Below are 27,445 nucleotides of genomic sequence, written 5' to 3' on the forward strand. Positions count from 1 at the left end.
TTTCCGTTCATCACTTTCGAGCCGTCAGTAAATATATTAATTATTGGGACTTGGGGCGGCCGCCGTAGCCGAATGGGTCGGTGCGTGACTACCATTCGCAATTCACAGAGAGAACGTAGGTCCGAATCTCGGTGTAACACAAAAATTAAGAAAAAGTTTTTTCTAACAGCGGTCGCCCCTCGGCAGGCAATGGCAAACCTCCGTTCGGAGCCGGCTTGAAACTGTGGGTCCCTCCATTTGTGGAACAACATCAAGACGCACACCACAAATAGGAGGAGGAGCTCGGCCAAACACCCAAAAAGGGTGTACGCGCCAATTATTTATTTATTTATTTTTTTTTATTGGGACTAGGTTTCATACCTCTTTTCCACCCCACTTCTTCTAATGTTAATCGGAATCTCTTGACCCAATTGTATTTAGGAGTCATATAGTCCGTATTGGTCCAATAACTCATACCTTTTGAGCTATGTCCGAATATTTTACAGGTAAATTCACCCGTTGCGGTAAGTCTTGCGGCAGATCTAGCTACTACGCCTTCTACCGCAATGGCAATCGGTGATAGGTTGAGTATTCTTTCAAGTGCAAAATATTCCAAGGCGATGAATACTTTCCATAGATATTTTGTGTGTCGTGCTGTTTCGCAATGCAGTCCAACACACTGGAGCACCATAGAGTAATATTGGCTTTACTACAGCTGAGCAGCACCAACACATTATTGGAGGAGATAGACCCCATGTAACTTCCAGCATTCTTTTACATGCATATAGTGCGTTACTGGCCTTTTTCTTCCTCTCTTAGAATTCCAACCCATTTTGTGTTATTTACAAAAGTTTTATTTATTTACGAAATACGGAATAAATCGAAATTCAGTTTTGGTTGTACATTGTTTTCTGATGAAAAATCTTTCTATCTCTATAAATCAATACTACCCCATAACTGCACATTCAATTTCAACCATCCAACGATGGGTTAGAGGCTTCAAGCGTGGTCCTACCAGTACCGAAGATGCTGAGCGCAATAGCCGTCCATTGAGGTCAGTAATCTGAAAAATATCAAAAAACTCAAAAACATCATTTGTACCGATGAAAACGCCTTCTAAAAAAAATTAAACCCCTTAAACGCGTGAGATGTTACGCTTTTTTCCGACGAAAAAAAGTACCCAAGCCCAAGCGAGCGAAAGCGGGGCAGATGCACAGGAAGTGGTCCGCCGTCTCATCCTCCTCTTCACAAGCTGGGCATAGTACACTGTCTGAAATGCCTACCTTTTCCGGGTGCTTCGCCCACAGAAAAGAGCCCGTCATCAGTCCAAACAGTTGTCTGCAGTCCCCCTCTGCTTTATGGTAGAAGGATTTGCGACAGTCGGTTGGACATGACAGATAACATCAGTTTAGTCTATCTGCAGCCTCTCTCAGCCTGCCAAGCTCGCTTGTGGGTGACTACTAACCCACACGAAGTTACCAGCGACTGTTATGGTTGTAGTTGTTGTGAGCGGCAAAAGACTTGTCAAGTCACCACACTTCGTTACGGACTTCGAGAGTGAGATCTGCTGCATTTATCGGCGTTATAGAGACAAGAGTGAAACTCTGGATTGATAGTGTACGCAGTGACTGCCCAGACAACGTTCAAAAAGACTCTGATCAATCACACAAAGCGATGACGACACATGATTGGATAGCTGAAAATTTCCATGACTGTGAAACACCGCATTCACGCTCCACGTTCTCCCGCTTGCATCGGAAGTTAGGTATCTTGGAGTGATACTTACTCTAAGCTCCATTGGAAGCTACACATTGAAAATCGGGTAAAGAGGGCCAGTATAGGCTTTTACTCCTGCAAATCTATGTTCGGTAAAAAATGGGGACTCTAGCCACAGGTCGTACTGTGGATGTACAACGCAGAGGTTTTGCCAATTTTAACGTATGGATGCCTGGTTGGGTGGGAAGCTCTTCGGAAGGGCTATAATATCACTAAACTCGAGAGGGCGCAAAGGACTGTATGTAAAACTTGCCACGTGCTGCCCTAAATGTCGTTTCGCATTTACTTCCCATCGACTTTTACGTTATTTCCATCGCACCTCAAAGTGCAATCAGGTTAAAGGAGGTTGGGCCCTGGAGGCAATCTCTCAAGGGACATGGCAGCATTTTCAACGTATTTATTTCAATTAATACCGTATTTCTTCGAACTTCGAACAGTTCTCTCTATTCGCAAACTAGAGTTTGAGGGTCGTGCCCTAGCATCTTTCGAAATAGGCAGGATTATCTTCACTGACAGTTCCAAGATGGAATCGGGCGCCAGAGCAGGGGTTTTCTCCAAATGAGCCAATTTATCTATCTCCTTTAAACTGCCGAATACTAGTGTTTTTCAAGCAGACGTCTTTGAGGTCTTTGTAGGCATGCAAATTGCCTAGGAAACGCGGGAGCGAGGGAGATATTAATATTTTCTCCGATATTCAAGCCGCGATCAATGCTCTAACGACGACATGCTACAGAACGAAATTAGTGAACTCCTGTAAGAAGGAGATCAAATCTCTTGGGCTTGTAGGTAACATTTCTCTGGTCTGGGTTCCAGGACATAGGAACAGGACAAGGGCAATTATATTGCTGATGAGCTTGCCAGAAAGAAGCCAACTGAATTGGCCTCAGAGATCTCCTACTCGGTCATCAGCATCCCCCCGACAGTTTATAAAAGGGAACTGCACAAATTATTTCTCTGGAAAGCGCAGAAAAGGTGGAGCTGCAGTTCTTCATGTGCTATTTCGAAAACCCTTTGGCCCCAATACGATATACGAAGGACTCAAAAAGCCCGAGGGACTCCTCGCCATTCTATTTCCAAACTCGTAGCTGTATTTATCAGTCATTGGACGATCGGCACACGCGCGAAAAACCTACCATTAAACCCCCATTGCAGAAGCTGTCCAGAGAAGAAGACTGTTGAGCACTTTCTCTGCAAATGTCTGAGTTTGCCAGCTAGACGGTTAAGGTCACTGGGTGCTGCTTTCATCGACAGCCTGGGACAGTGCGCCAACCTAAATCCCATCAATATTCTCCATTATATAAACAGCTCTGGCTGTAGATATCTGCCTGTTGGAGCTCTCATAAAGGTATCAAGACGGCTCTACATCAACCTACCTATGTAACACCGAACTTATGGCCGCCTAACTTTCCAAACCTTCATCTCCTGGTTAAGTACGTATATGGCATAGTTGAGCGTGAAACCAATAGGCATCCTCATAACATATTTTCTTCTCTAAAGGCTGCATTTTATACCGTTATGGTCAATATGAATATATGAATAAGGAGCATTTGCTACGGGCATGCAATCATTTTCGGACCCAGTTCGCGGAGTTTTTTCAGCTAATTGAAATGTTTTTCAATGACTTTATAGACATACAGGGTTGCCCATATTCGACGGACCCATCTGGCAACCCTGTATCTTTTGACAGAGACTTCAGATCGCTTAATGACATACCGCGTTGGAAGCCTCAGTCCAAGCAGATTTTTACCATGGAACAGTACACGCCACGCAAGCGCTCCCAAATTGTTGAAATTTACATTCAACAAAATAAGTCAAAAGAAGAAGAAGAAGAACAAAGTCATCATGTCCGATGAGGCTCATTTCCTATTGAATGGGATGGTAAACAAGCAAAATTGCCGTATTTACGCCACTGAAAATCCTCACGAAATTCAAGAGGTACCTCTTTACGACGAAAAAGTCACTGTTTCGTGCGGCGTTAGGGCGAAAACGATTATTGGGCCGTTTTTCTTCGAAAATGAAGATGGTCAAGCTGTTACCGTCAATCAAAAGCGTTATCGCGATATGATAACCACTTTTGTGATGCCAATTATTCGTCGAAAGCGTATGAGGCAGTTCTGGTTTCAACAAGACGGCGCCCCACCACACACAGCTCACACCACAATCGATTTTTTTAAGAAATTGTTTCCTCGTCATTTGATGGCGATTTTGACTGGCCACCGCCTTCGCCCGATTTAACTCCACCTGACTTCTTCTTATGGGGATATATAAAATCAAAGGTTTATATTAATAAGCCAAAGACCATAGAAGAGCTCAAGAACAGCATCCGCGAGGAAATAGCCGCTATTCCAGCCGAAATGTTAGCAAAAACTATGGAAAATGCTGCAAACCGGGCCCAATACGCCGTGCAGGCTCAAGGCGGCCATTTGAGAGATTTCATATTCAAAAATTGATGTCAACAAATCTACTTGAACCAAATAAAATGATTATTATCGTCAACATCAAAAAAATTGTGTTTTTCTTTGATTAAAAAAAAACACATGGGTCCGTCGAATATGGGCAACCCAGTACAAAATTTATACAAAATTTGTTTCACAATAAAAGCTAATTAGTTTTACGCTCAAGTTGTCCTCAAATACCGTACGCACCCTGTATATATGCACGTATTCCAACTTCCTATTCAAACGCTACTGGAATTGCTTTTCGGGTAAGCACCTTTCCTTAGAACCTCAGTGTGTAAGCTGCATCTGCCGTTTATACGTAAAAGGGAGTATCACAAACTCGGCAATTCCTTGGAAACACAATAAAATTGTAGCAGTAAATTTTTCAGAAGGGAGCACGAAATTTCCACTCATATTAAAATATTCCCTTTTTGCAAGCGTGAAATCACAAACTGAATATGAACTTGAATCAGATATTTACCAAACCAGCCAGTGAGCATGCAAAGTTAGCTTCTCCGAAATGCCAACAAAACAAATGCCAAAGCAAGCGAAGCGAGCACCAAAATGTCATGGCAGCTGTTGTTTACCATACAGTCAAGGCGGGTTCAATGATGAATGAATGAATGAAAATAATGAATGCGTCTCGTTTACAGTGGAAATGTGTCGTTTATTAAATTTAAGAGGAACACGAAAAACATCAGTCCACTGCAAGTTAAAGCTAAGAGCCAAAAGAGCGCATGCACATAATTAAATAATAATTAGCGTAGTGTTTATGCAAATAGGATAAACTGATTTAGCAGCGGAGCTCAGCTTCTGACACATCAATTGGAGCATTACGGAAAATAGCGAACTTTTCGCTGATGCCAACTAAATTAAAGCTGTACGATACACTTGGAAAACATTCGCAAATGAACGAGTGAACGAACGAACCGACAGAACCGAGGTGTGGTGGAGGAAAAACAGTGAAGCGAGATAAATTGTATTAATGATTTCTGCTTTTCCACTTTCATTTTCTTGCGCAGCACAAGCGATAAGCGAAATCGGCGAGGAAAATATGTATTGTATAGCTAGCAATGCAGTTGTTAACGTGTTTTCAACACACGTTTTTTGCTCTTTGCAAACGGAGCGCTGAAAGCGTGTCCTAACGACCGCCAATTAACCGGTTGCGCTATTTCTTGTAATTTCTTCGCCTTGAAGAAAGAAGAATTTAATAATAACGCCATCGCACAGGTCATATGCATATACAGGGTCCGGCATTCGAAGTGTAACCAACTTCAGACCGCTCACGCAGCTGATGAACGGGCATTAGCTGCCTGTTAGTTGGCTAAATGGCAGTCCAGAGTATTGTTTAAAAGCGCGCGAAAGCATTTTGACGAGAGGAAATGCGAAAAAAGTAAATCAGTAATCGATTTCAAACGTAAAAGTGTGATTGCATTATATTTAGTTGGAAAATCCCTACCAGCGATTGTTCGTGAGCTCGAGCACCTTGAAACTTGAAAAGGTCGAGCCAAGGAGCACCAGGAGATTTGTTGGCACTCAGGCTAAAAAGCTCATAGTATTTAGAGCTCTGGAAAGAGAGTAGATAGTCAAGGAGGGAAGGAGAAAAGTATCAGAGAAAGAGATAGGAAAGAATAGAGACAGAAATAGAGATAGTTAGTCCTGTGAGAACTTTTCAGATTCTTTGGCAAATCTGCAAATATCCTCCAATTTTAGAGAGCGAATATTACTCATTCTCGCGACATCGGAACCCAAAACTCGTAGCTGTGCTCTAGCGAAGGCAAGACACCCACAGAGAAAGTGCTCAGTGCTATCCGGCTCCTCCAAGCACGGCAGGCACATCGGGTCCTCAATGAATTAAAAAGTAGTCATATGTTGACCCCATGGGTTGTGTCCTGTAACAATACTGACCATCAACCGAACGTCTTTCCTTCCAAGTTTTAGTAAAATGTTTGAAAGTTTTCTGTTTGGTCTTGTCACAAAACACTTTGCAGTTCTGCAGCGTTCTAGACCGGACCATCGCTCTTTATGTAGATTGCATACATAATCGCTGATCCTATTCATGATTCCTGCGGAACTGATTCCGATTATTGACTCCGGCCCTTGTGGGGGGAACCGCTGATCCACGGTTGGCCAATTCATCGGCAATTTAGTTTCCTTGAACACCGGAGTGTCCCGGAACCCATATAAGTACAAGCCTGTTTTGTCTTGCCACAGAACTAAGCTTCTTCCTACACTCTTGAACAATCTTTTAGCACCTTAAAGTAAATAAAGTTTTTGATTATCGCACCATTACTCGTTTCACTGATACTGGTAGCATCGCGAATCGTCATGGAGGTGGTCATCAAAAAAGACTGCAACGTAACGTGAAATGGTTCAAAAAGTGTAGAAGCGACTTGAGCGAAATCCCCAACGAATTGCCAATCAAATGGTGAAAGAACTGAAAATATCTGACCGTAGCATCCGCCGCATACTGGAAAATGATCTCACAATCAAGCCTTACAAGATCCAAAAGGCGCATGATCTCACACCAAAGCAGCAACACGTCAGACTTGGGAGAACGAAGGAGTTGCTTCGCTTGACCGAAAACGGTCAATTTTCGTGTTCCGAACATTGCGTTTCCGTAAACTCACAAAACGATAGGGCTTATTTGATCAACCGTTCATACGAGAATGTGAGTCATCGATTGGCCACCAGGAGGCAGCACCCGTCACAGTTAATGGTTTGGGCCGCTGTAACCGCAGATGGGCGCTCTCCAATCCTTTTTATCGAGCTTGGCGTCAAGGTTCTACTAGCCTACATTTTTTTGTTATGTTGGCACACTCTTCATATGAACGCATGTGAAGTTTCATTTCAATCTGTCAATTCATATTTTTTTACCAACGTGTCACAATTTTTTATGCCATGGAAAAAATCAAGTATCGCGCAGTTATTAAATTTTTATTTTTGGAAGGTTTAAAAGCAACGGAAATTTATGAACGAATGTTGAAAGTGTGTAACGACTTTTCGCCATCAATTAATACAGTAGAAAGGTGGGTTGCTGAATTTAAATGTGGGCGTATATGACAGATAATGAGGTCACAACAGCGCTGTGGAGGCGTATTTTGCAGCCCTACCGATTCTCTTCCCTCACTACAGGGATGGAATACATAAAATGGAATTTCGTTGGGAGAAGTGTATTCATGATTAAGGAGTGAATAATAAAGAGTATCTAAAACCGTAAAATTGTTATTTTCTTATCAAACCGCAAAACTTTTTGAACAACCCAGTACTTATATATAATATATACAAAAGTACCTCTCTTATACGTTCGAAGCTGGCATATGCCAACTAGATTTGGAGACCAAATCATGCGTTGGGCAATAAGTGAAAAAGACAAAAACAAGCTCCAAGTATTCGAGAGAAAAGTTTTGAAGCAAATCTTCGATGCAGTTAAAGACAATGGCGCGTGGCGTATAAGATGAAACCATGCACTGGACCAACTTATAAGAGGGGAAAATGTTGTGAGGTTCATCAAAGCTCAAAAACTAAGATGGCTAAACCATACCATGAGAATGGACCCCACGAAAGCTCGACGAAAAGTAATTGATGATAAAACATTTGCAACGAAAGCAAGAGGCAATCCAATATCTAGATGGATTGACGAACCAGAAGACGACATGAGGAAACTCAAGATCACCAATTGGAAGGAAAAAACAAAGGATCAGGTCAAATGGAGACATTTTGTGCAGCAGGTCAAAGCTCACACAGAGCTGTAGCTCCAAATGATGATGATGATGATGATATTATGTGTGTCATATTAGTGGGCTTGAACGTGTTCAGAAAGTCTTTGCATTCTTTGCGTTTCACTGATCCAATTCCGTGCTATAAAAGTGTGTGCTTGCTCGTTTCACCACTCGTTTCAAATCACCAGATAGTAGAAGGACAATTCTCTCCCTCACTTTCGTTTTCGATGTGTTAAGTGGGGTGATTGACCCGCTAACGCTGCTAGAGAAAATTAATTTCAATATTCTTCGATTTCTACAACTTTGATAAAATTTAATTCGCTTTATTTTTGATTGAATTGTTTAAGATTAATATGTTTTTCATAGTCTCTAAAAAGTATGACATTTCTAGATTATTCTTCTTCTTCTTAATCGGCATATCCATGCTGGATGTTCGCGATTACATACAAACGTCATTGTGATCTTAGTCGTACGGTTGTCAGGTCATATTATTAATGATGTCATTATATTTTTGTCTGTTTTTCGCTGCTGCTGTTAGTTCGCCGATTGTTTTGAGGCCTGTCCACTCTTTGATGTTGTCTAACCATGTCATTTTCTTCCTACCAATTCCTCTTTGACCTTCAATTTTTCCTTGCATCAGCAGTTTTAAAATATCATACTTCTCACCTCTTGTTATGTGTCCGAATTAAGCGACTTTCCTCCTTTTTACGTCCGTAAGCATGTTCCTAGCGGTTTGCATTCTATTTAGGTAGTGCTTTGTAGTAATTTGATATTTTGTCATTCCAGCTTATTTTCAACATTTTTCTGATTACTATTTCTAGATTATTAATAATTATGATTACGATACCTGTTATGAGCTATTGAATGAATGGTACGAGCATAATTAGTGTGTCTGAACCGAGCATTGAGAAAAAAAACGGTCAAAATAGGCACACCAAAGTAGTTCACTAGCTTGATAGCGCTGGTCCGCCTCATGTCTCAAAATGGATGAAAACATGCTTAGAAACGCTGTATTGATGTAAAAGTCGATTAAGTATTCACTACGCTAAATATAACCCGCGCCAGTCGTTTCTTTCTCGTGCTAACCGGCGGCAGTTGAACACACCAAGTAAAGCCAAGTCCACCCAAAATAAATCTCCACCTGATCTTTTCAACGCAGAGGAGGGCTTCCTCTTCCTCTGCCCCCACCAGCTGGTACCGCATCGAATACTTTCAGGGTAGACAACCCTACTTGGAAGGCAAAAGGGCAACGGGACTCTCACTTGCGCGCTGCTAGGCATGGCTGGGTGGTTAAATTTAATAATAAAGCTTCGTTTTACAATTAATGCAAGAAATGTGTATTTATTGTAATTGAAATCCGAATAAGAAAGGCTGATAAAATCAAAGAGCATAAAAGTAATGAAACTAAAAATAAATACTAAATTATGCTAAATTGCAGTGGGAAGACTTAATATCTCTGTAACTTAACAGAGCTTTTAACAGCAGCAGCAAATAGGCTGGTAATTCCGCCTTGTCACTCGTATTTATACTCGAGCAGAGTTTACAAACTGGGAAAATTCAAATAAAGTTAAATGTGCGCAATTATTATTAGTGTACAATTATTAAAACAAAATAGTTATATATTTTATAAAATGTAAAAATATAAAATATATACTATAAAATATTATTATATTAAATTAAATTATTATATAAAATATAAAAATAAAGTATTAAAATACAATATTCAAAAATATATTAAAAAAATTTAAACACAAAAAAAATTAGATATTTTTGTACAATATTATTATTAAAATATTAAATATTAAAAAAAAATTTAATATTTTTTATAATAAATAAGTTTTTATATACTATTTTTGTAGTTTTTTATAATAAATAATTTTTTTAATATTTATATTTAATATTTTAAAAATAACAAAGAATATTAAATATTAAAAATTTAAAAAAAGCAAAAATTTTTAAATATTTTTTTATTTTTAAAATATTAAAAAAAATTAGTATTGTTCTATAATAAATATTTTCTTAAATTTTTTTTTTGTAGCTTTTTTATAATAAATATTTTTTTATATACCATTTTTGGATTTTTTTTATATTTAATTTTGTTATTTTTTTCATATTTTTTAAAATAATAATTTAATCAATGTTTGCTAAAAACATTTTTTATATTATTTTGTCGTTTTTTTATAATAAATATTTTTTATATATTAATTTTGTGGGTTTTTTATATTTATTTTTTTTTTTTAATATTTTAAAAATAATAAACATATGTATGTATATTAAATATTAAATTAAAAAAAAAGTAAAAAATTTTAAATATTTTTTTTATTTTTAAAATATTAAAAAAATGTATATGGTATTATATTCTTTTTTTTTTCGTGGTTTTTTTATAATAAATATTTTTTTATATACTATTTTTGTATTTTTTTTTTTTTATATTTAATTTTGTTATTTTTTCATATTTTTTTATGGAATATTTTTAAAATTAATGATTAATTCAAAGTTTGCTAAAAGCATTTTTTTATATTATTTTGTAGTTTTTTTATAATAAATATTTATTTTATATATTATTTTTGTAGTTTTTTTATATTCAATTATGTTATTTTTTCATATTTTTTAGTGAAATATTCTTAAGATTAATAATCAGTTTAAAGTTTACTAAAACATTTTTTATATTGTAATTATAGCAAAAACGGTATATTTAAGATTATCTCATTGAATAATTTACGCACAAGGGCGTTATTATTCGATCTCACTTGGTGTAGGAATATCTGAATACCGTTATCAGTGTGCTTCATCAAACAGAAACAAACAGACCCGCTGCTAGTAAACCAACAATTCTCTCAGGCAGCTTTGGTGTAGAATGGGTTAATCACGGCGCGTTCCTCCAAATTGCGGGGAATTCATATTACCGTTAAGATGGTGATGCTTATTTTTCGCAAAATATGTTAACAAGAAAACATGGAAACAAAAAACCATTTGTGTCCGCTGCTCCTCGTTTGTATGTGTACTCGTATGTGTGTGTATAAATGCGTGTGTGTATGAATTTAATGTAATATAAACTTGTGCCACTCATAGTTCCATAAGAAAATATTAATATTCTTATCTAGAAACACGTACCAATTATATTCCATACTTCTCCGCTACTCTTCTCTTCTCTTCTTCTTCATGCAATTTACCATTTCAATTCCACACAGAATTAACTTTTGGATTCATTCGGTGATTATTAAGTTGTTGCCCTGCTGCATACTAACGGTGATTAGCTTCATATTGGTACGAGTACTGTGTGAGGCATCGAAGCGTAAGCAAAAACTGAAGGAATATAACAATCCGGGAAAAGGTGGCAGCGGCGTCAATGGTGGCGGTAGCTGTGGCGGCGAAGTGCCACTGACGGAGCAACGACATCCACAACGGTGCGTATGAGTAATACAGGTGACGCAAAACTAATCATGCTCTCAGAGGATTTATAATTTTTGGAAATGGCGTCGTACGTCAATTATATTTGACACTTGTGAACTAGACAGCTGCGGTATACAAACCGGCAAGCAATGAAACGCATAGAGGTCAAAATAAGGATTTACATCATTAGAAATGATTTTCTTTTATTTGGTAAAGAAGTTATTTAAGAACTAAATTGGATGATTGATTTTGCGCCACCTTGTATATTATATTTATGCGCTTTAACATTTATTTTTGAATCAAAGTGTAGCAAAATGTTAGGAATATTGGATTATGTAAACAAATTCTGTAACAAATTGTCGATAGTTGGTAAAGCAAAAATGTTGAGGCATCTTTGGCGAACCGCCAGTGAAAATGTAGAGAGTTTCAAAATACAGCTGCGATTGACTGGTAATGTAAATTATAAAATATTTATGTATTAACAAAAAGAATTTACAATAATATTGTAAGCTTAGCAAAGCTAGCAACCGTGGTGATCTCCAAACTGGTCCATCTGCAATAGAATTCCCTTTAACCAATTCTAATTCTGCTCTTTGCTGTTAACTGCCCCCCCTCGTTCTCACAGCAATCGACTCCCACTTGCATAGCAACTGCGAGCGATGCGCATGATGTTCACTGTTAACTGCACTGGTCGCACTCACAGCAACCGACCCACACTTGCATTGTAACTGCATAGAATGCTGCAGAGTCGTATGTGTATGATGTTCGCTGTTAACTACACTGGCTCTAACAGCAGCCGACTCCCACTTCCATTGTAACTGCGTGGGATGCTGTAGAGCCGTAGGTGTATGATGTTCGCTAGTTGTACAGCATAGAGCATTTTCGTTTACGTAGGAGACCAGCAGTTATTTTTGCTTAACTTGTATAATCTGGTCAGTTGAATCAAAATTCAATCGTTTTCAGTGCAAATGAAAGCAATATTATTGACGCCACTCTGGTGAGACTATTTATATATTCACCTCGAAAAAAACAAACCCTTACATCTTGTGATTATAACTTGTAACATTTTTTTCAGAGTCCAATATCTCATTAGCACTGTTCATGCGATGCTGCTTTTGGTAGAAATTGTGCAGTTTTGGTACGATTTTTGCGGCGACCCGTCTTATGCCCAAATCATTGAAATAAATCGAATGGCACGAGCCAATCGATATGTCTAGGTCCTCAGCAACTTCTCACTTCATCAATTGTTTCGTCTGTTGTTGAAGTACTCGGGCGTCCGGCACCCTTTTCGTCATTCACATCTTCTCGGCCTTCTGAGAACATTTTGTACCACCGATAAAAGTTGCTTTGGCCCACAGTAGCTTCTCCATATGACACAGTCAACATTCGGAATGCATACGCGTACTTAATTCCGTTTTTCACACAAAGTTTGAAAGGTTCCTTGATCCATCTTTTTGAATAGGTAAAAATCGAAGACGAGCCGAAACACGTGCAAGCAAAGCAACTGTCAACAATTAACTGAACATTCAAAATGGCCGAACTCGTCGGCACGAGTAAGAGACATGAGTACCAACATATCGCCACAAAAAAATCGAAATTCGAACTTACTTAACCTGCGAAAATTTAAAACTCGCGATACTGTTTGAGTACCCCTCGTATGTATTTTCGTTTCAATTGTTTTTATTTTTGTTTTTTTGCTTTTCTTAAAATTTAGGTATACATGAACATTGCTTGTTGAAATTAAACAGAATATAAAGAGTGATAGCCGTTTTGCTGTTTGCTCTTCGTTATTCCTATAATCACACCCCCCAGAAGTGCATGAAATACAAGCACGCACTCAGTTTCACTTACCGCTAGGCACACTTTATCGCCTGGCAGAAAGTGAAAATGCTGAGAAATTTTTAAACTCCACCTACATTGCATTGACGTGCACCCTCAAACTAGCATTGTTTGCATTTTCTGCTGAATTCACTTAAAGTGGCCCTGTTTTATTCACCAGAGACTATCACAATGCACTTAATTCAGTTTTTCGCTCAGAAAACTCAGAATTTCCTTACTGGTGAGTTAATGGCTTCTACCGAAAAATGGCAAATGCTCATCGATCAAAATGGCGTACCTCCGATTTAGTAAAGTTAAATACAAAAAATTGTTCAAACTTTGCAAACATTGGTTAGCGAACTTTTAAGACAAACCAATAAATGAAATACATCAATTTCTATTAGTGGTGAGACAAAAACTAAAAACACACAAATAAAATTTATTTATTAACAAGTACACTAAAGTTTGCTTCAAATATGCAGCTCAAATTGAAGAAAAAGCAGTGAATGTCGGTAACTCGATTTCGTAGCTACTACCCGGATCACATAACGTTTTGAAAATTAATACCGCATAATAAATTTGTGGAATAAAAGGCAAAAACTAAACAAAAATCCTACGTTTACTATGTGGCCATTAGTGCAAAGTAAGGTAAAAGACGAACAGCAGACGAGGCCTATATGCTCCCTGTCAAGGAGCATAATAAACTGCTCAGCAAGCAGTTCCTGTTAGGGTGTTACCGCAGGTCCCACCCATTCAGACACCTGCTAGAGCCTGAGCCGCCCCCAGGCACGTCAGGAGACACCTCCTCAATTACGCGGACGAACCGACAGTTATTGGATCGGACAGTGTACAGACAGACAATTAACGACATTTTTCGAGAGACGCTTACCACCTTCTTAAGCTTCAGACCACCAAATGCCATCATCGGTGTCCAACCACCACCCATTGCAGACGAGGAGCCGTCGGACTTAAAGTTTTTTTGTTGCAGTGGCGTTAAAGTTCCACACTCACTAAGGTTTTCTATTACTTTGTCAACTCTCTCTCTCTCTCTTTGCTTCACATCTGTGGTGGACCATAGCGTCATCAACAATCGTCCTCCAATTCAGTCTCTCTCTTGACTCATTTCTCCAATTACGAACTTTCATCGCTTTTAAGTCTGTTTCGACATCATAAACCGTAACACAAAAAGAAAGTAAAAGTTTATTCAGCGAATACTAACTCCGTTTGATAAGAAAGTGTATTTAGTCATTTTTGAAGATCGGCACTGTTTGCCAATAAAAAAAATTTACTTCTAACGAGTTTCAACAACTTTTATAATTACGCCTTTGCAAATTAATAAATCACTAGGCAACAAAATCTTAAAAAGTTTCTAGTATAGGAATTAGCTACTACTAAAATCTAGGCATTATTTTGAAATGCCCAATTTTTTTCACTTGCTTACTGCACTCGAGAGCATAGGGCCTCGACAATACTCAGCCTTGCGTTAGTTTCGTTAATCTATTTGATTTCTGACAGGGTAGGTAATTAGCCTGCCGCTATCAGTCCTAAGTAGTGGGAATGCGCACCTGTCGTTGCTTGGGAACAACGCCTTCTTACTGCTTGGAGCGCTATCTGTGTTTCACATTTTTCTGCCAGAAGGATCGCACAGATGGTTGAGGACTTCGCTAAATTTGGTGTGTCTGCGCTATTACCGCAATTGCCTGCTTCCTCTTGCTAGCGCCGCTGATGCAATGTGCAACTGTGTCTTTCTCTTTTTGTTTTTTGTTTGTTTTAGCAGCCACAATGCAAGTAATGACTGACTTTTGTGCGGGAGTAAGGATTGGAAGGATAAGGTTTTTGGAGTTAAGGAATGAGTTTTTGATTTTTTTCTTTAGAAACTAGGAAATACCTACTTTAGAAAAGTACAAGGACCGTGTTTTACGTGGGCCCTATAAAAACAAAAAAAAATAAATAATTGGCGCGTACACTTCTGTTAAGTGTTTGGCCGAGCTCCTCCTCCTATTTGTGATGAGCGTCTTAATGTTGTTCCACAAATGGACGTGGGCCCTATACTTATAGCTTAATTCCAGGCTTCAAGAAGTAATTCAGCCCACTCTCATGCACATAAATTCTTTTCTAAAGGATATTAAAATAAGGGCGGGTAGATGTTGAAATGGAATAAAATGGCGTTTGCTGTGTGGCACGTGGCGCCGTCCTGCTGGAACCATATGTCGTCTAGGTCCATATGGTTCAATATGGGCCATAAGAAATGGGAAGGGCCACCACGTCTACCGAAAAATGGGTGCAATGCGCGCAAAGTTTGCGTTAATGAACACTCATTTTGATAATAAAGTTTTATCATTTGAACGTGCTGTTCAATCGTGTAACTTGCCACGATGATTTGGCATAAACAACTGAATAATACACAAAAGATTTGACAGATGTCACCAAAACAAAATGGCTGCCACAGGGCGCCAAAATCGACCCGCGCCAATTGAAAACCCCTTTATAATTGAATAATCAAAAATAATCAAAAAATTTATTTATTGCATTATAACAATCAAAATTAGTCCAAAAATATTAAAATTTTTTTCTTTTAATTTTTGGTTTTCGATGCATAATAAACTATTTTATAATAACTAAACTATTTTTTAATATTTTTTTCTGACTTCATTGAGCCAATATTGCGAAAGTGTCTGCGTTTATAATATTTAAAGCCAAAAAACGGATTTTTACCCCGCTTACACTAGTGGCGTTTCCTTGGCCAATGTGCATTTTTTGTTCTCACTCTCAATACTTGATAATAAAATACATAAAAGTTGACTGTTACTTATTTATTATTTCGCTGTCTATAAAAAACATTTCATTTAAATTTAACTATAATTTACCACTACTCTATTTCTCTTCTTCTCCCACAGACCCCCAAAATGTGATCGCCGCACTGATCGCACCACAATGCTGTTGGTGGCCGTACTCATACTCTTCCTGGTCACCGAATTTCCACAGGGTATACTAGGCCTGCTATCGGGTGTTTTGGAGAAGTGCTTCTTCTTTGTTTGCTATCCACCCTTCGGTGAAATGATGGATCTGCTGGCACTCATAAATGCCGCGGTTGGCTTCGTACTCTATGGCCTAATGTCGAAACAATTCCGCACAACATTCAAATCATTATTTTTCAAAAAGAATTTCGGTAGCATGGAAATGACACGACTGACGCGGGTCACCACGACGTGTGTTTGACTCCGATGTGGAGGGTCACCTTAACTGCTTTAAATGCTGCAAGCGCTGTAGGGGCTGTGTTGACTGCTGAACAACTACTTGTGCAACTGTATGCCGTCGGTAAGCTAATGCTAACGCTGCTCGGCTCATTATAATTCGTACGTAACGATTCAGATCAAAATTCAGTTGTCCGCATTAGTACTTATAAATTCGAATTTATAGAGAATTATTTTGTGTTGAATGGTAGCGGTTTTTGATGTTATTGCAATGCGCTGTGGTCGGCAGTGCCGGTGTTCCTTCTATTACCCAACGTATACTAGTTGGGTAGAGAGAAAAGAGAGAAGAGAGAAGTCTAGGGATATGCTCCTACTGAGGAGAGGAATGTTAAATGGAAGTGTAAGGGGATTTTTCTCCACAATTGAGACTGCGTGTTTACGGTCGATTCTTTGTTTAGTTGTAAGTGAAAAGTATGCTGTTATAAATTTTAGATTAAAATTTTTTAAAATAATTATAAGCTTTTTTATAATCCCTAATACATAGCAGTAAGTGAGGTGTGGCAGTTGGAATACTTTGCTAAGTAAAGGTTTAAAATTTCGAAATGAATTTGTTAGTTAAGAAAATTGTGAACTATCGTAAAATTAAATTAAATTGTAAGTAAAAAATTCATCAATACAAAGTGCCATTCGTTAAGAAATCAAGAAGTGAAAATAGTGTTTGTATATTTTACATTTTTTTAAGTAATTTTTCTAGCATTAAGCGCAACAATACATAGATAAAATTTCATGCCACACATTTTTTAATGAAAAATAAAAATTTTGCATATATTTAGTAACTCTGAATTAAGATGTGTAGTTATTAAGTATTTAAGCTTCTTCATTGTGTTTAAAAAAAATGTATTCTATGTCCAAACATAACCTTAAAAGTTCCAAGTTTCTATACGAAACATTCAGCTTTGTTACAATAGACGATTAAATGTTGTTTTGTCAAAAATAAAGTGCTTCAATGTTCATAAAGTAAATTCCATAAACATTTATAGCTCATAAAAGCTGCTTGAATCTATACAAAAAATAATTAAAAAATAATAAAAACACAAAAAGATAAGGAATCCCACATGCAATTAAAAAAAATTGAGAACTCCTATAAAAGTAAATATAAAAAATAGTAATAGCAAAAGCTACTTGAGAAACCAAAAAGTTAAAACAACACTTGAAAGAGCTTGCGTAGCGTTTTAATGAAGCTTCAAGTTCCCCATTTCCGCGAGAAGAAACTTCAGCCTTTGAAAGCAGTGAGTAAAAGTATATTGTAAACGTTTGATGTGGCAAAGAGAAACACGAAAAATAACCCAAATTACTATTTAAACAAATCTCCAGGCGCACTACACTACGAATATACGGCTCATGTGTGAAGTCCGTATTGTTGTACGTAAGTGAAACATAGCTCGTCTCTAACACCATCACACAGAGGCTACAATCCTTCATCAACAAATGCCTCCGCATCACCTGCAAAATATTTTGGCCAAATACCATCAGTAACGACGCACTGTGGAGATTAACGAACGAGGAACCCATCTTTAGGCAAATCAAACGCAGAAAGTGGCGATGGATAGGTCACACAACGAGAAAACCACCAGATAGCAGCACGAAAATAGCACTGGACTGGAACCCGCAAGGGAGCAGAGGTCGCCGTCGACCAAACAACACTTGGAGAAGGTCAATGTTGGGCGAACTAGCAGATGCCGACATCTCATGGTACGGTGCAAAACCACAAAAACATCAGCACAGAACCGTGAAGACTCTTCTCTCGATCTTATCGTGGCCCAATGTTCCCGAGAGGGGTCAACAAGGAAAAAAGAAAAAATTTAAATCCATTCGACTCGAATACCTTAACGTTCCTAAACATTGCAGATGCAGCCGCCGTAGCCGAATGGGTTCGGAAGCGCCCGGGTTCGTAACCTCGGACATGAAAGAACAAGTGACAGAAAATGTTTCTTTCTAATAACGGTGGCCCCCGGCAGGCATTGGCAAACTTCTGATTGAATTTTAGCCATGAAAAGGCTCTTCATAAGAAACCATCGCACGTTCGGAGGCGGCGTAAAACTCTAGGTTCAGACGCACACTACAAATAGGGAGAGAAGCCGGTTCAAAAGGTATAAGCGCCAATTATATATGAGCCGTTTTCTTTGAAAACGGTGTAAGGGTATTTTATTTTATGTGGAGATATTGAAGGTTTTGCATTTGAATAATTTGAAAAATATGGCCATATGATATTACAGTAATTTTGTACTTTTTCAACATTAAATTGATTTAAATTTATAATGTAAAATTTTTTAAATTTATACTTCAAATGACTTCAAAAAACTTACACCACTTTCAAAGTCAGCAAAAAGTAAAAAATCATACATTAAAAAAATATTAACTAAGGGATCTCATTAGAAACAACCTAATTTTTTTAATATACATGAAAGTTTTTTTAAATACTTCAACGATAAAAAATTAACAAATTAACAGGGTTTTATTTCAACATTTACCATTCAATCAAAATTATTTATACTCTTACTACTAATATGCTTTATTTTAACGTTTTTCGTTACACAAAGTTTTTGAAAATATGTAGTCAGTTTTGAAATAGTATTAGTGGGTATATATGGCAATAAATCAATCTTATTTGTAAGTTTTTCGAATGAGATGGGTCTGAAATGATAGTATAAACGTGGTGTACTATATTTCCAAAGTTCTGTGGTCTACCCCGTGAGAGCAATTTATTTATTTTTATTTGTTTATATAAATAGTACATAGTAAGACTAAGGTCTTTTAATAGTACTTCAACAATATTATAAACAACTGGAATATTTTTAACATACAAGTATTTTAATCTGTATATGGTTTGCTTTTAAAATCCTTATCCATCATATCTTCAACTAATTTACGCCTTCACCATTGATATTGTTTCGCCTTCTTAAAATTGCATATTCTAATGATTTTGTAGAAACAAAATCAGCTCACTTCCCTTCATGCAAAATAAACTTTTTATATTCTTGACATTGTTTTATGATAGTAGAATAGTCTTTAGGAACATACAAAAAATCTTTTTTTTTTCTTATAGTACTCTCGATAGTTCCAAAATCGGCATCTTTGGTAGATAAAAGTGCCCCGAATACAAAAACATATGGTCAAAAATTTCCGTTCATAAGGGGGTAGTATGGTACTTTTTTTTTTTTCATTTTTTTTTTTTTTTTTTTTTTTTAAATTATTCTATAACATCTTAAGATTATTGTGTGAAAGTTTGAAGTGCATTAGAGTAAAATTGACAAAGACACAAAGGATTAAGTATCTACCTCTCCAACCGGATTTCACGCTGTAAAAATCTTCACAAATCTTTAAACGCGTTTTTCTCACACTTGCCTTTTTTACGGTCGGTGTCCACTGTAGATTCATATCTACTGCACCGATTCTTTTCAAATTTGGTTTTTTTGTTTCTTTACTTTATTCACGAGGTAATGACGTCGAGTTTTTTTTTTTTTTAAATTTTGTCATATTTTAAAACAACAAAGTTTTCAAGTTTTTTTTATGAAAAATCGGTGTTTTGACTTCAAAGCGCTTTAAAAAATTACAAAAAAAAAAAAAAAAAAAAAAATTCGACGTTGTTACCTGCGAAACTTTATTAGCTGATGAAATCAATTTGGTTTTTTGATTTTAGTTGATCCAGTAATGAGTTCTGAGGGACACCGCAATAAAACTTTTTTATGAGACGTCCGCGAAGATTCGCTGCCACCAACTCATTTCTTCATAAAAATCAATGAAAATTTCACACAATATTCTTTAAATATGACTTTATAATGAAGTAATTTTAAAATTTTGAATAAATCAACTGTGTCGACAAAAAAAATTTCGAAAAATATGCTTGTTTTACACCGAATTAACCATACTACCCCCTTAAGTTCTCTAAGCCATATTAAAGCCAATTTCAAATTTCTATTTTGCCCAGGCACATGTCCCTGTAGGCTATGACATGTTGTTGCATGGTAACGTTTTCTAAATAATATATTTCGAGCAACAAGAAGCAATTTCGCGGGCACCCCTGTATGACTTTATATTCTATAATAAGCGAGGAAAACCCAAAATTCTGGAAAACCATACGCGTGTTTATGTCATTTACAATGTTGCGACACTTATAAAAATGCTCTAAAGAAATTATGTAGTACAGTTTTGAATAAATTAGTAGTATGTCTTCGAGGAAAGCGGACTTACACCATTTTCAAAGTAATTAAACTGCGAAAATTTGTGATCATAAAAGCAATGAAAATTCTAACAGATTCTTTTGGAAAATGTTTATAAATAAAAAGTTTAGAGTAAATTGGATTCATTTTTACAATTAACTATTGTATTTTTTTGTGAAAATGAACTTACACCACTTTCAAGGAAAACGGCTCATATATAATACATATACGCTGCGATCAAACTAATAACCGTGCACACACAGTGGAAAAAAAATGGCTTCCTTTATCCAGTATAGCGGTCCAACACCATAGAATGAAAAACATGCCGAAATCATAATACTTGGTTCTCCATGGTTCACAGTTCTGATGGTGCATTTCGGGTTGTGCTCAGAGTTAGCCGATCGTCTGACGTATTGACGCCAAAGCTTACACATTGCTTTTTCGTAATCGAAAGCGTCGAAGTTTACCTAAATTATGTTCAAATTAAATGTGATCTGTAATTTTCAAAATATTTTACAATAATATACTTACTTAGACCTGCCATAAGTTCTGTTACAAGTTAAGTCCGCTCTAGATATGAAATTATAATACTTTATTAATGAAGTTAGTTTTATTTAATCATGTAGATATTAAAAAAAAAAAGTTTAAAATTTTCTTTTTCATTTGAAATGGTTGCCATTTTCTTTTACATAAGCCTTTTCAAGCGATTAGGCCATTCAGCTCATGCAGCACTCACGGTTTCCATGTATATTCGCGTCGCTGCTCGAACCAAAGATTGTGTCAGAATTTCCAAATTTCTGTGAAGCCCTCCACAGACCGTATTCTCATTTTCTAACCACAAAATTTAGTCCAATGGATTCAGGTTTGGACTTCCAGTCAGCCAATCTTCCAATTTTCTGTGGGTATGAACCCAGGAATGTTGTTTTTAGCCACTGCTGAGTGGTTTTTGCTTTATCAGCTGGCGCGCCGGCTTGCTGGAAGATCCAATGCACTCCCCTGACGAGAGTACTGCTAAACGGCTTCACCACGCCTTCTAAGACAACCTTCTGGTATACTTTTGGTCTTAACCTCTTTTTCGCAGAATTGAAGAGATGTAACGCCTTTACCAGACACTCTCCACCAAACTATTACGGAGGCGGAATGATGGCCACGTTGCACACTTGGAACAACATTTTTTGCGTCTTTAGAAGTTTTAACGTAGATTTGTAGTCTTTCTTATCAAAAACTTCATCAACAGTGAAAGTTTTGTCATCTGTGAAAAGAATATTTTCTTGGCCGTTGACGGCAGGCCACCGAAGAAGCTGCTTGCAACTGTCGAGTCTAATGTTCTTCATTCGCGTTGTCAAAAGATGCTGGTCATCTGAGCAATGGAAAGCTTTCATGTGGAGATAATCTCTAATTATTCTTTACATGGATCTGGTCGATGCATTCATTTCCCGGTACATGATTTTCTGTACATGAATTCTTGCTCAAACGGCTTTTATGGCTGCACTGGTTCGAACCACATGAGCACGAGTACTGCTTTTTCCGTCTATTACTTCAAACTTTTGAAGAGAAACGATTGATTCTGCGGTAGACAAATATTCTTTGAAATATATTTTGAAATAATACGTTTTTTTTCATCCATTCGTAAATCTAACTTGCACTTTTGCCACACTTTTTTAAGGGGTTACATGGGTTTCGTGTGTTCAAAAAATCGAATTTTTTTTTTTGCTTATTAATTTCTACAACATCTCAAGAATATTATCCTAAATTTTCAAGTCGATCCGAATAAAAGTTTTAGAGATACAGCCTTTGGCAGGTTTGCACTCCAAGCCACTTTTATTGTTACTCAAAACTTCAAACGCGTTTTTCTCGGAACCGTGTTTTCAAAGTCAAAGTTCTACTCAACCGATCTTGATGAAATTTTACACAAGTGTTCGAGATACAATTTACTCGTGCTTGGACGAGGGATTTTGTTTTCTTTTTTTTTTCAATTACAACTATTTAAAACAAAAACAAAATGTCAAGCAAATTTGACGGAAATTTTAATTTTTTCGGAAAAATCTCTGCCGAAATTCCAATTTTTACTTTTTTTTTCTTTCCTTCGTTCAAGCACGAGTTTATGGTCTTAACTAAAACACTTATTTTTGTTTTTTCATTTTTGATGCTCCGGTCAGGAGTTATGCTGACAACGCGGACGCGCCTTTTTTTCGAGGGGTCAGCGGAAATGACGTCACAATAGAGGAGTTTTATTTTTTTTATTTTTTTTGAAAATTTCAGAAATTATTCTTTAATTATGTATCTAAAAGACAGAAAAAAGTTTGAATTAAATAAATAATTTTTTAAATAGAAAAAAAAATATTGAAAATAGGCCTTTTTTCACACGACGAAACCCACGCAACCCCTTAATGCAATCACTGCAACGCGATTTTCTTTAGCTCCCACGAAAGTGAGTATAATTTATGAGTAGACAATGCATATGAACAAAATCTAATATAACGGAACTTTTTTCTGCGAATTTGTTCTCGCCGCATGCATTGCAAAATTCGTCAGAGAAGTTATGACAAGACTAAGTAAATAGAGGCCAAAAACGATTACTTAAAGCAAAAAAAAAATAAAACAAATAAGTAAATTTAACTCTCTTAATCTAAAACAAACAAAAAATCTAGAATAATTGCACACATACATGCATACAATTTAATGACTTGTAGGAATGTTCAGAATTAGAGCATTGGCTGCAGTTAAGCATTAAAGATTTTAAATCCAGTGACGACCATCCAGCGCAACATACGTCTTCTTATTGAGCCCCATAGAAATGTATTTTGCAGTTGGATATTTTGGATAACTGAATAAACAAAACACTTGAATTATATACTTGAGTGCAAAAAACATAAAATAAAATGAAAAAACTAAAACTAAAAATAAAATTAAAAATGAAAAATAAAAACTTAAGTACCTACAAAAAAAGTAAGCGAGAGATTAAATTGAAATTAATGCGTATTATCGAAAGTGCGGCTGAAAGCTCGCTTCCAAATAAAAATAATTAAAAATTCAACAAAAATACCGAAAAAGCGAAACAAACGAAAGCAGGAGAGCAAGAAGAGCAAACTGTAACGGATTTGAAAATTACTACTAACGAATGTTAATTTAATGATATGTATTCACAAATTAGATATTTGCAATGGCTGCTAAAGCATACATACATACATACATACATACATACATGTATGAGATTGTATAGATGCTAACTAAGCCACGCATTTAAGCCGTGCTGGTACACACTAATTTTATAATATAAGCGCTTTTTTCTAATAAATAAGTCTAAGCACTTAATAAAAATTATGATCAGGGTAATTCACAATTAAATACAAATGACTTGGCATTATTGTATTTGCGCATTATAATAGTCTCACAACAACTAAATGTGCATACATACATATTATATTTTACAACAAAATGTACACCAGGTCATTCACAAACAAAAATAATAAAAATAAAAATTGTGAAGTACCCTGTTGTATGTAATGTATTTGTATTATGAGTATGAGAGGAGAGCGCCTAAATTGCCAATGGTTGTGGGAGAACACTTTTTTATTCTCTTAGTATTGTTCAATTGGTAATTAGCGTCTATTAAAATATATTTCGGTTTCATGATAATTAATTTGTGTTTACATAATTTTTGTGAATTTTAATAGCAAACAAATTATGTGTATAAGCATAGAATATTGTAAATTTCGAGTTAGCAGAGATATTTTTATATTAACAACTAATGAAATGAAATGCAAAGAATGATAAATGCATATGTAAATATTAACTTAGCGCATGTGTGTACCTTATAAGTACCCCATATTGTATTGTATGATTGTGTAAATTTTCTATGATAAACTGAATATTCCCTGATTGTTGTATTAAATAAATAAATATTTGAAAAGAACACAGAAACATGAAACATAAACGTGAATAAATGCTTGTTCTTTTTAATGATATGCTCTAATGAGAACGTCCGAAATAACAATTTCTTAAAGTAAGTATGAGTTGAAAAATTCCGATTATAACGCACTAATTAATGTGGTCATCAAAAGGCTGCAACGTAACGTGAAATGGCTCTAAAAGAAGCGACTTGAACGAAATCCCCGACGAAGTGCCAGTCAAATAGCGAAAGAAGTGAAAATATCTGTCCGTAGCATTCGCCGCATACTGACAAATGATCTCAAAGTCAAGCCTTACAAGATCCAAAAGGCGTATGACCTCACACCAAAGCAGCAGCAAGTCAGACTTGAGTGAGCGAAGGAGTTGCTTCGCTTGGCCGAAAGCGGGCAATTTCCGTGTTCCGAACATTATGTTTTCTGACGACAGAATTTTTCAAATTGAGCAATTCGCAAGCTCCCAAAACGATTGACCGACCGTTGATACGAGAATTTGAGTCATCGATTGGCCACCAGGAGGCAGCACTCGCCACAGGTAATGGTTTGGGCCACTGTAACCGCAGCTGAGCGCTCTCCAATCATTTTCATCGCTCGGCTGGCGTCAAGGTAAATGCAAAATATTATCGGGAAAGTATTCTGGAGGTGGCGGACCATGGACGTTTCAACAGGACTCAGCATCGTCTCACAAAACTCGAGTGAACCAAGAATGGCTAAAAATCAACGTTCCGAGCTTCATAACGTCCACAAAATGGCTCTCAAATTCACCAGACGCGAAACCGATGTATTATTCTATTCGGGACATTTTGGAGAAGGGGGCGTCCATAAATTACGTGAGGTGTTTTTTTCAATTTTCTGACCCTCTCTCCCCCCCTGGTGAGATGTCGTGAGATTTTATTCAACCCCCTCCCCCATCCCCCAATCTCACGTGAGATTTTTCAAAATGTGGGTTTCTTATGTAAACGCGTTGGATTGTTATTGTAAAAAGAAACAAAATTTGCTTCGTGCTTTTATTTACGACTAGTTAAGACTAGTAATCAATATTGCTGCGAGTTATAAGTGTAATAAAAATTTAACAATAGAAGACTTAAATCGTAACTACTGCGATTAAAAAAAGAATATCTACTCTAATTCAGTCCTTGGAGAATCATGCGCGGTTTCAAGAGAGACTATTGGGACCAACATGTCCATATGATTTTCAGTAAAATCATGTGCTCCTTAAACTTCGTTCTAAGCCGTTGACGCTTGCGCACAGTAACTCATTAGCTCGTCTTGTGACAATCCGTGAGGGTCGCACTTTGCGGAACATACGCGCTTGCTTAGCTGGTGCAATGTGAGCTGCTCTCCTGTGCTATGCAGCTCTTGTGATAGATGCTAAGTAAATACCGCATGTACTGCAGCATATTTTCTCGAAATCATCACGTATACTTGGGCAATAGAGATCAATAGGCGTGCTGATGAAGGCATTCAGCGGTTCAATCGGTACGCGTATTAGAAATGGAGCAAATGATTTTCCGTCATGTTCTTTAAAGTCCGGAATTGTCAAACGTCAACCTGAGTGATAGGGCGTTCGGCTCATAGTGGCGCGAAAACAACCGACGGGCTACACTGTACCGCAAATTCAGATTAAATTGAGCTATTTGGTATAAAACAAATATGGTGGTTTGACAGTAGTAATTTATAACGTCGAAGTATGAATGAAATTATTTTCTTTCGAACGAATTAGTGAATGATCTTAATCATACTACGATTACGCTTGAGATTAAATCTTAAGCATGTACAATTTTTTTGTTTCAATCAGAAAAAAATTGCGTGATATTTGCCGAGACCCCCCCTCTCTCCTACGTAAGATTAGATGAGATTTGACTCGACCCCCTCCCCCCCTTAAACATCTCACGTAATTTATGGACGCCCCCGAACAAGGTCCGAACTGCTTGCAAAAGATTCACCAGATTCACCTCGAGGCGCTGAAAACGCCATTGTCCGCGTGTGGGCCAAAATACCTACAAGTCACATTCGGGCAGGAAGAAACTTAATGCATTTATTTTGCCTAATTTGAGCAATGAAGACATTGTGACTGTGAGCCTAGAGGGTCCTGCTGGACAGCTGTGGCTGATGTCGGCCAATATGGCGTATGAAGACGAGGTGGCGCCACCTCCGATGATGCCGAGTGAAGCCCTGGCTGAAGCGAGGCGTAGGAAAACCGGCGTTATTGTAGGTACGGACGCAACCTCCCACCATACCTGTTGGGGAAATTCCGACATAAATACAAGAGGTGAGTCACTTTTTGATTTTATTTTAAACGAAGATTTGTTTATTTGCAACAGGAGTAAGACCCCTACTTTCATTACTGGAACCAGGAAAGAGGTGCTGGATCTTATTCTGGCCTCCTCCTCATTGTTACACTGAATTTCCGATTGGTGGGTGCTTAGCATTCCCATTCCCATATTAGAAAGAACTCGCAATTGGCGCCTTCCTCGACATTGAGGGGGCTTTTAATAACGTTCTTCCGGAGACAACCACTAAATCTCTGGGTAGGCTGGGTGTTGAAGCCGACCTTTCCAGGTTTATCTACAGAATGCTTAACGACAGAACGGTCGTGGCAGAGTGGGGTGGCATCTCTCTCCGCCGGCAAATGAGCAGGGGCACGCCGCAAGACGGTGTTCTCTCACCATTTCTCTGGATCATTGTTATCAATGACTTACTGGAGAAGCTGGTGAGGAGGGGCTGTAGAGTGATTGCCTACGCGGATGATGTGGCATCAATTGTTAGAAGAAAGTTTGTAGGTACCCTGTACGATTTAATGCAGGGATATCAGGACGTAGTTGTTCGATGGGCAGCGGACTGCGGCTTATCGGTGGGTCCTCTTAAGATAGAGCTCGTCCTTTTCACGAGGAAATGTAAAATACCCAGAGCTCAACTCCCCTCAATAGGGGGCACTCTGTTGGTGCTTTCTAACAAGGTGAAGTACCTAGGTCTAATCCTTGACAGTAAACTAAC

At 37.3% G+C, this 27,445-nt stretch overlaps 1 protein-coding gene across 1 annotated transcript in view; it reads left to right on the forward strand.

Moving 5' to 3' along the window:
• Positions 1-17,089, forward strand: part of LOC128867940 (G-protein coupled receptor dmsr-1) — a 48,390-nt gene extending 31,301 nt beyond the window's left edge. The window contains exons 5-6 of the mRNA XM_054109578.1: positions 11,107-11,322; positions 16,024-17,089. Of these exons, the coding sequence (XP_053965553.1) occupies positions 11,107-11,322; positions 16,024-16,345 (538 nt within the window). The 3' untranslated portion in view covers positions 16,346-17,089. The remainder of the gene's footprint in view (positions 1-11,106; positions 11,323-16,023) is intronic.
• Positions 17,090-27,445: the final 10,356 nt, after the last annotated feature.

The sequence above is a fragment of the Anastrepha ludens genome, chromosome 6 (genome assembly GCF_028408465.1).
Source record: "Anastrepha ludens isolate Willacy chromosome 6, idAnaLude1.1, whole genome shotgun sequence".
NCBI classification, from domain to species: domain Eukaryota; kingdom Metazoa; phylum Arthropoda; class Insecta; order Diptera; family Tephritidae; genus Anastrepha; species Anastrepha ludens.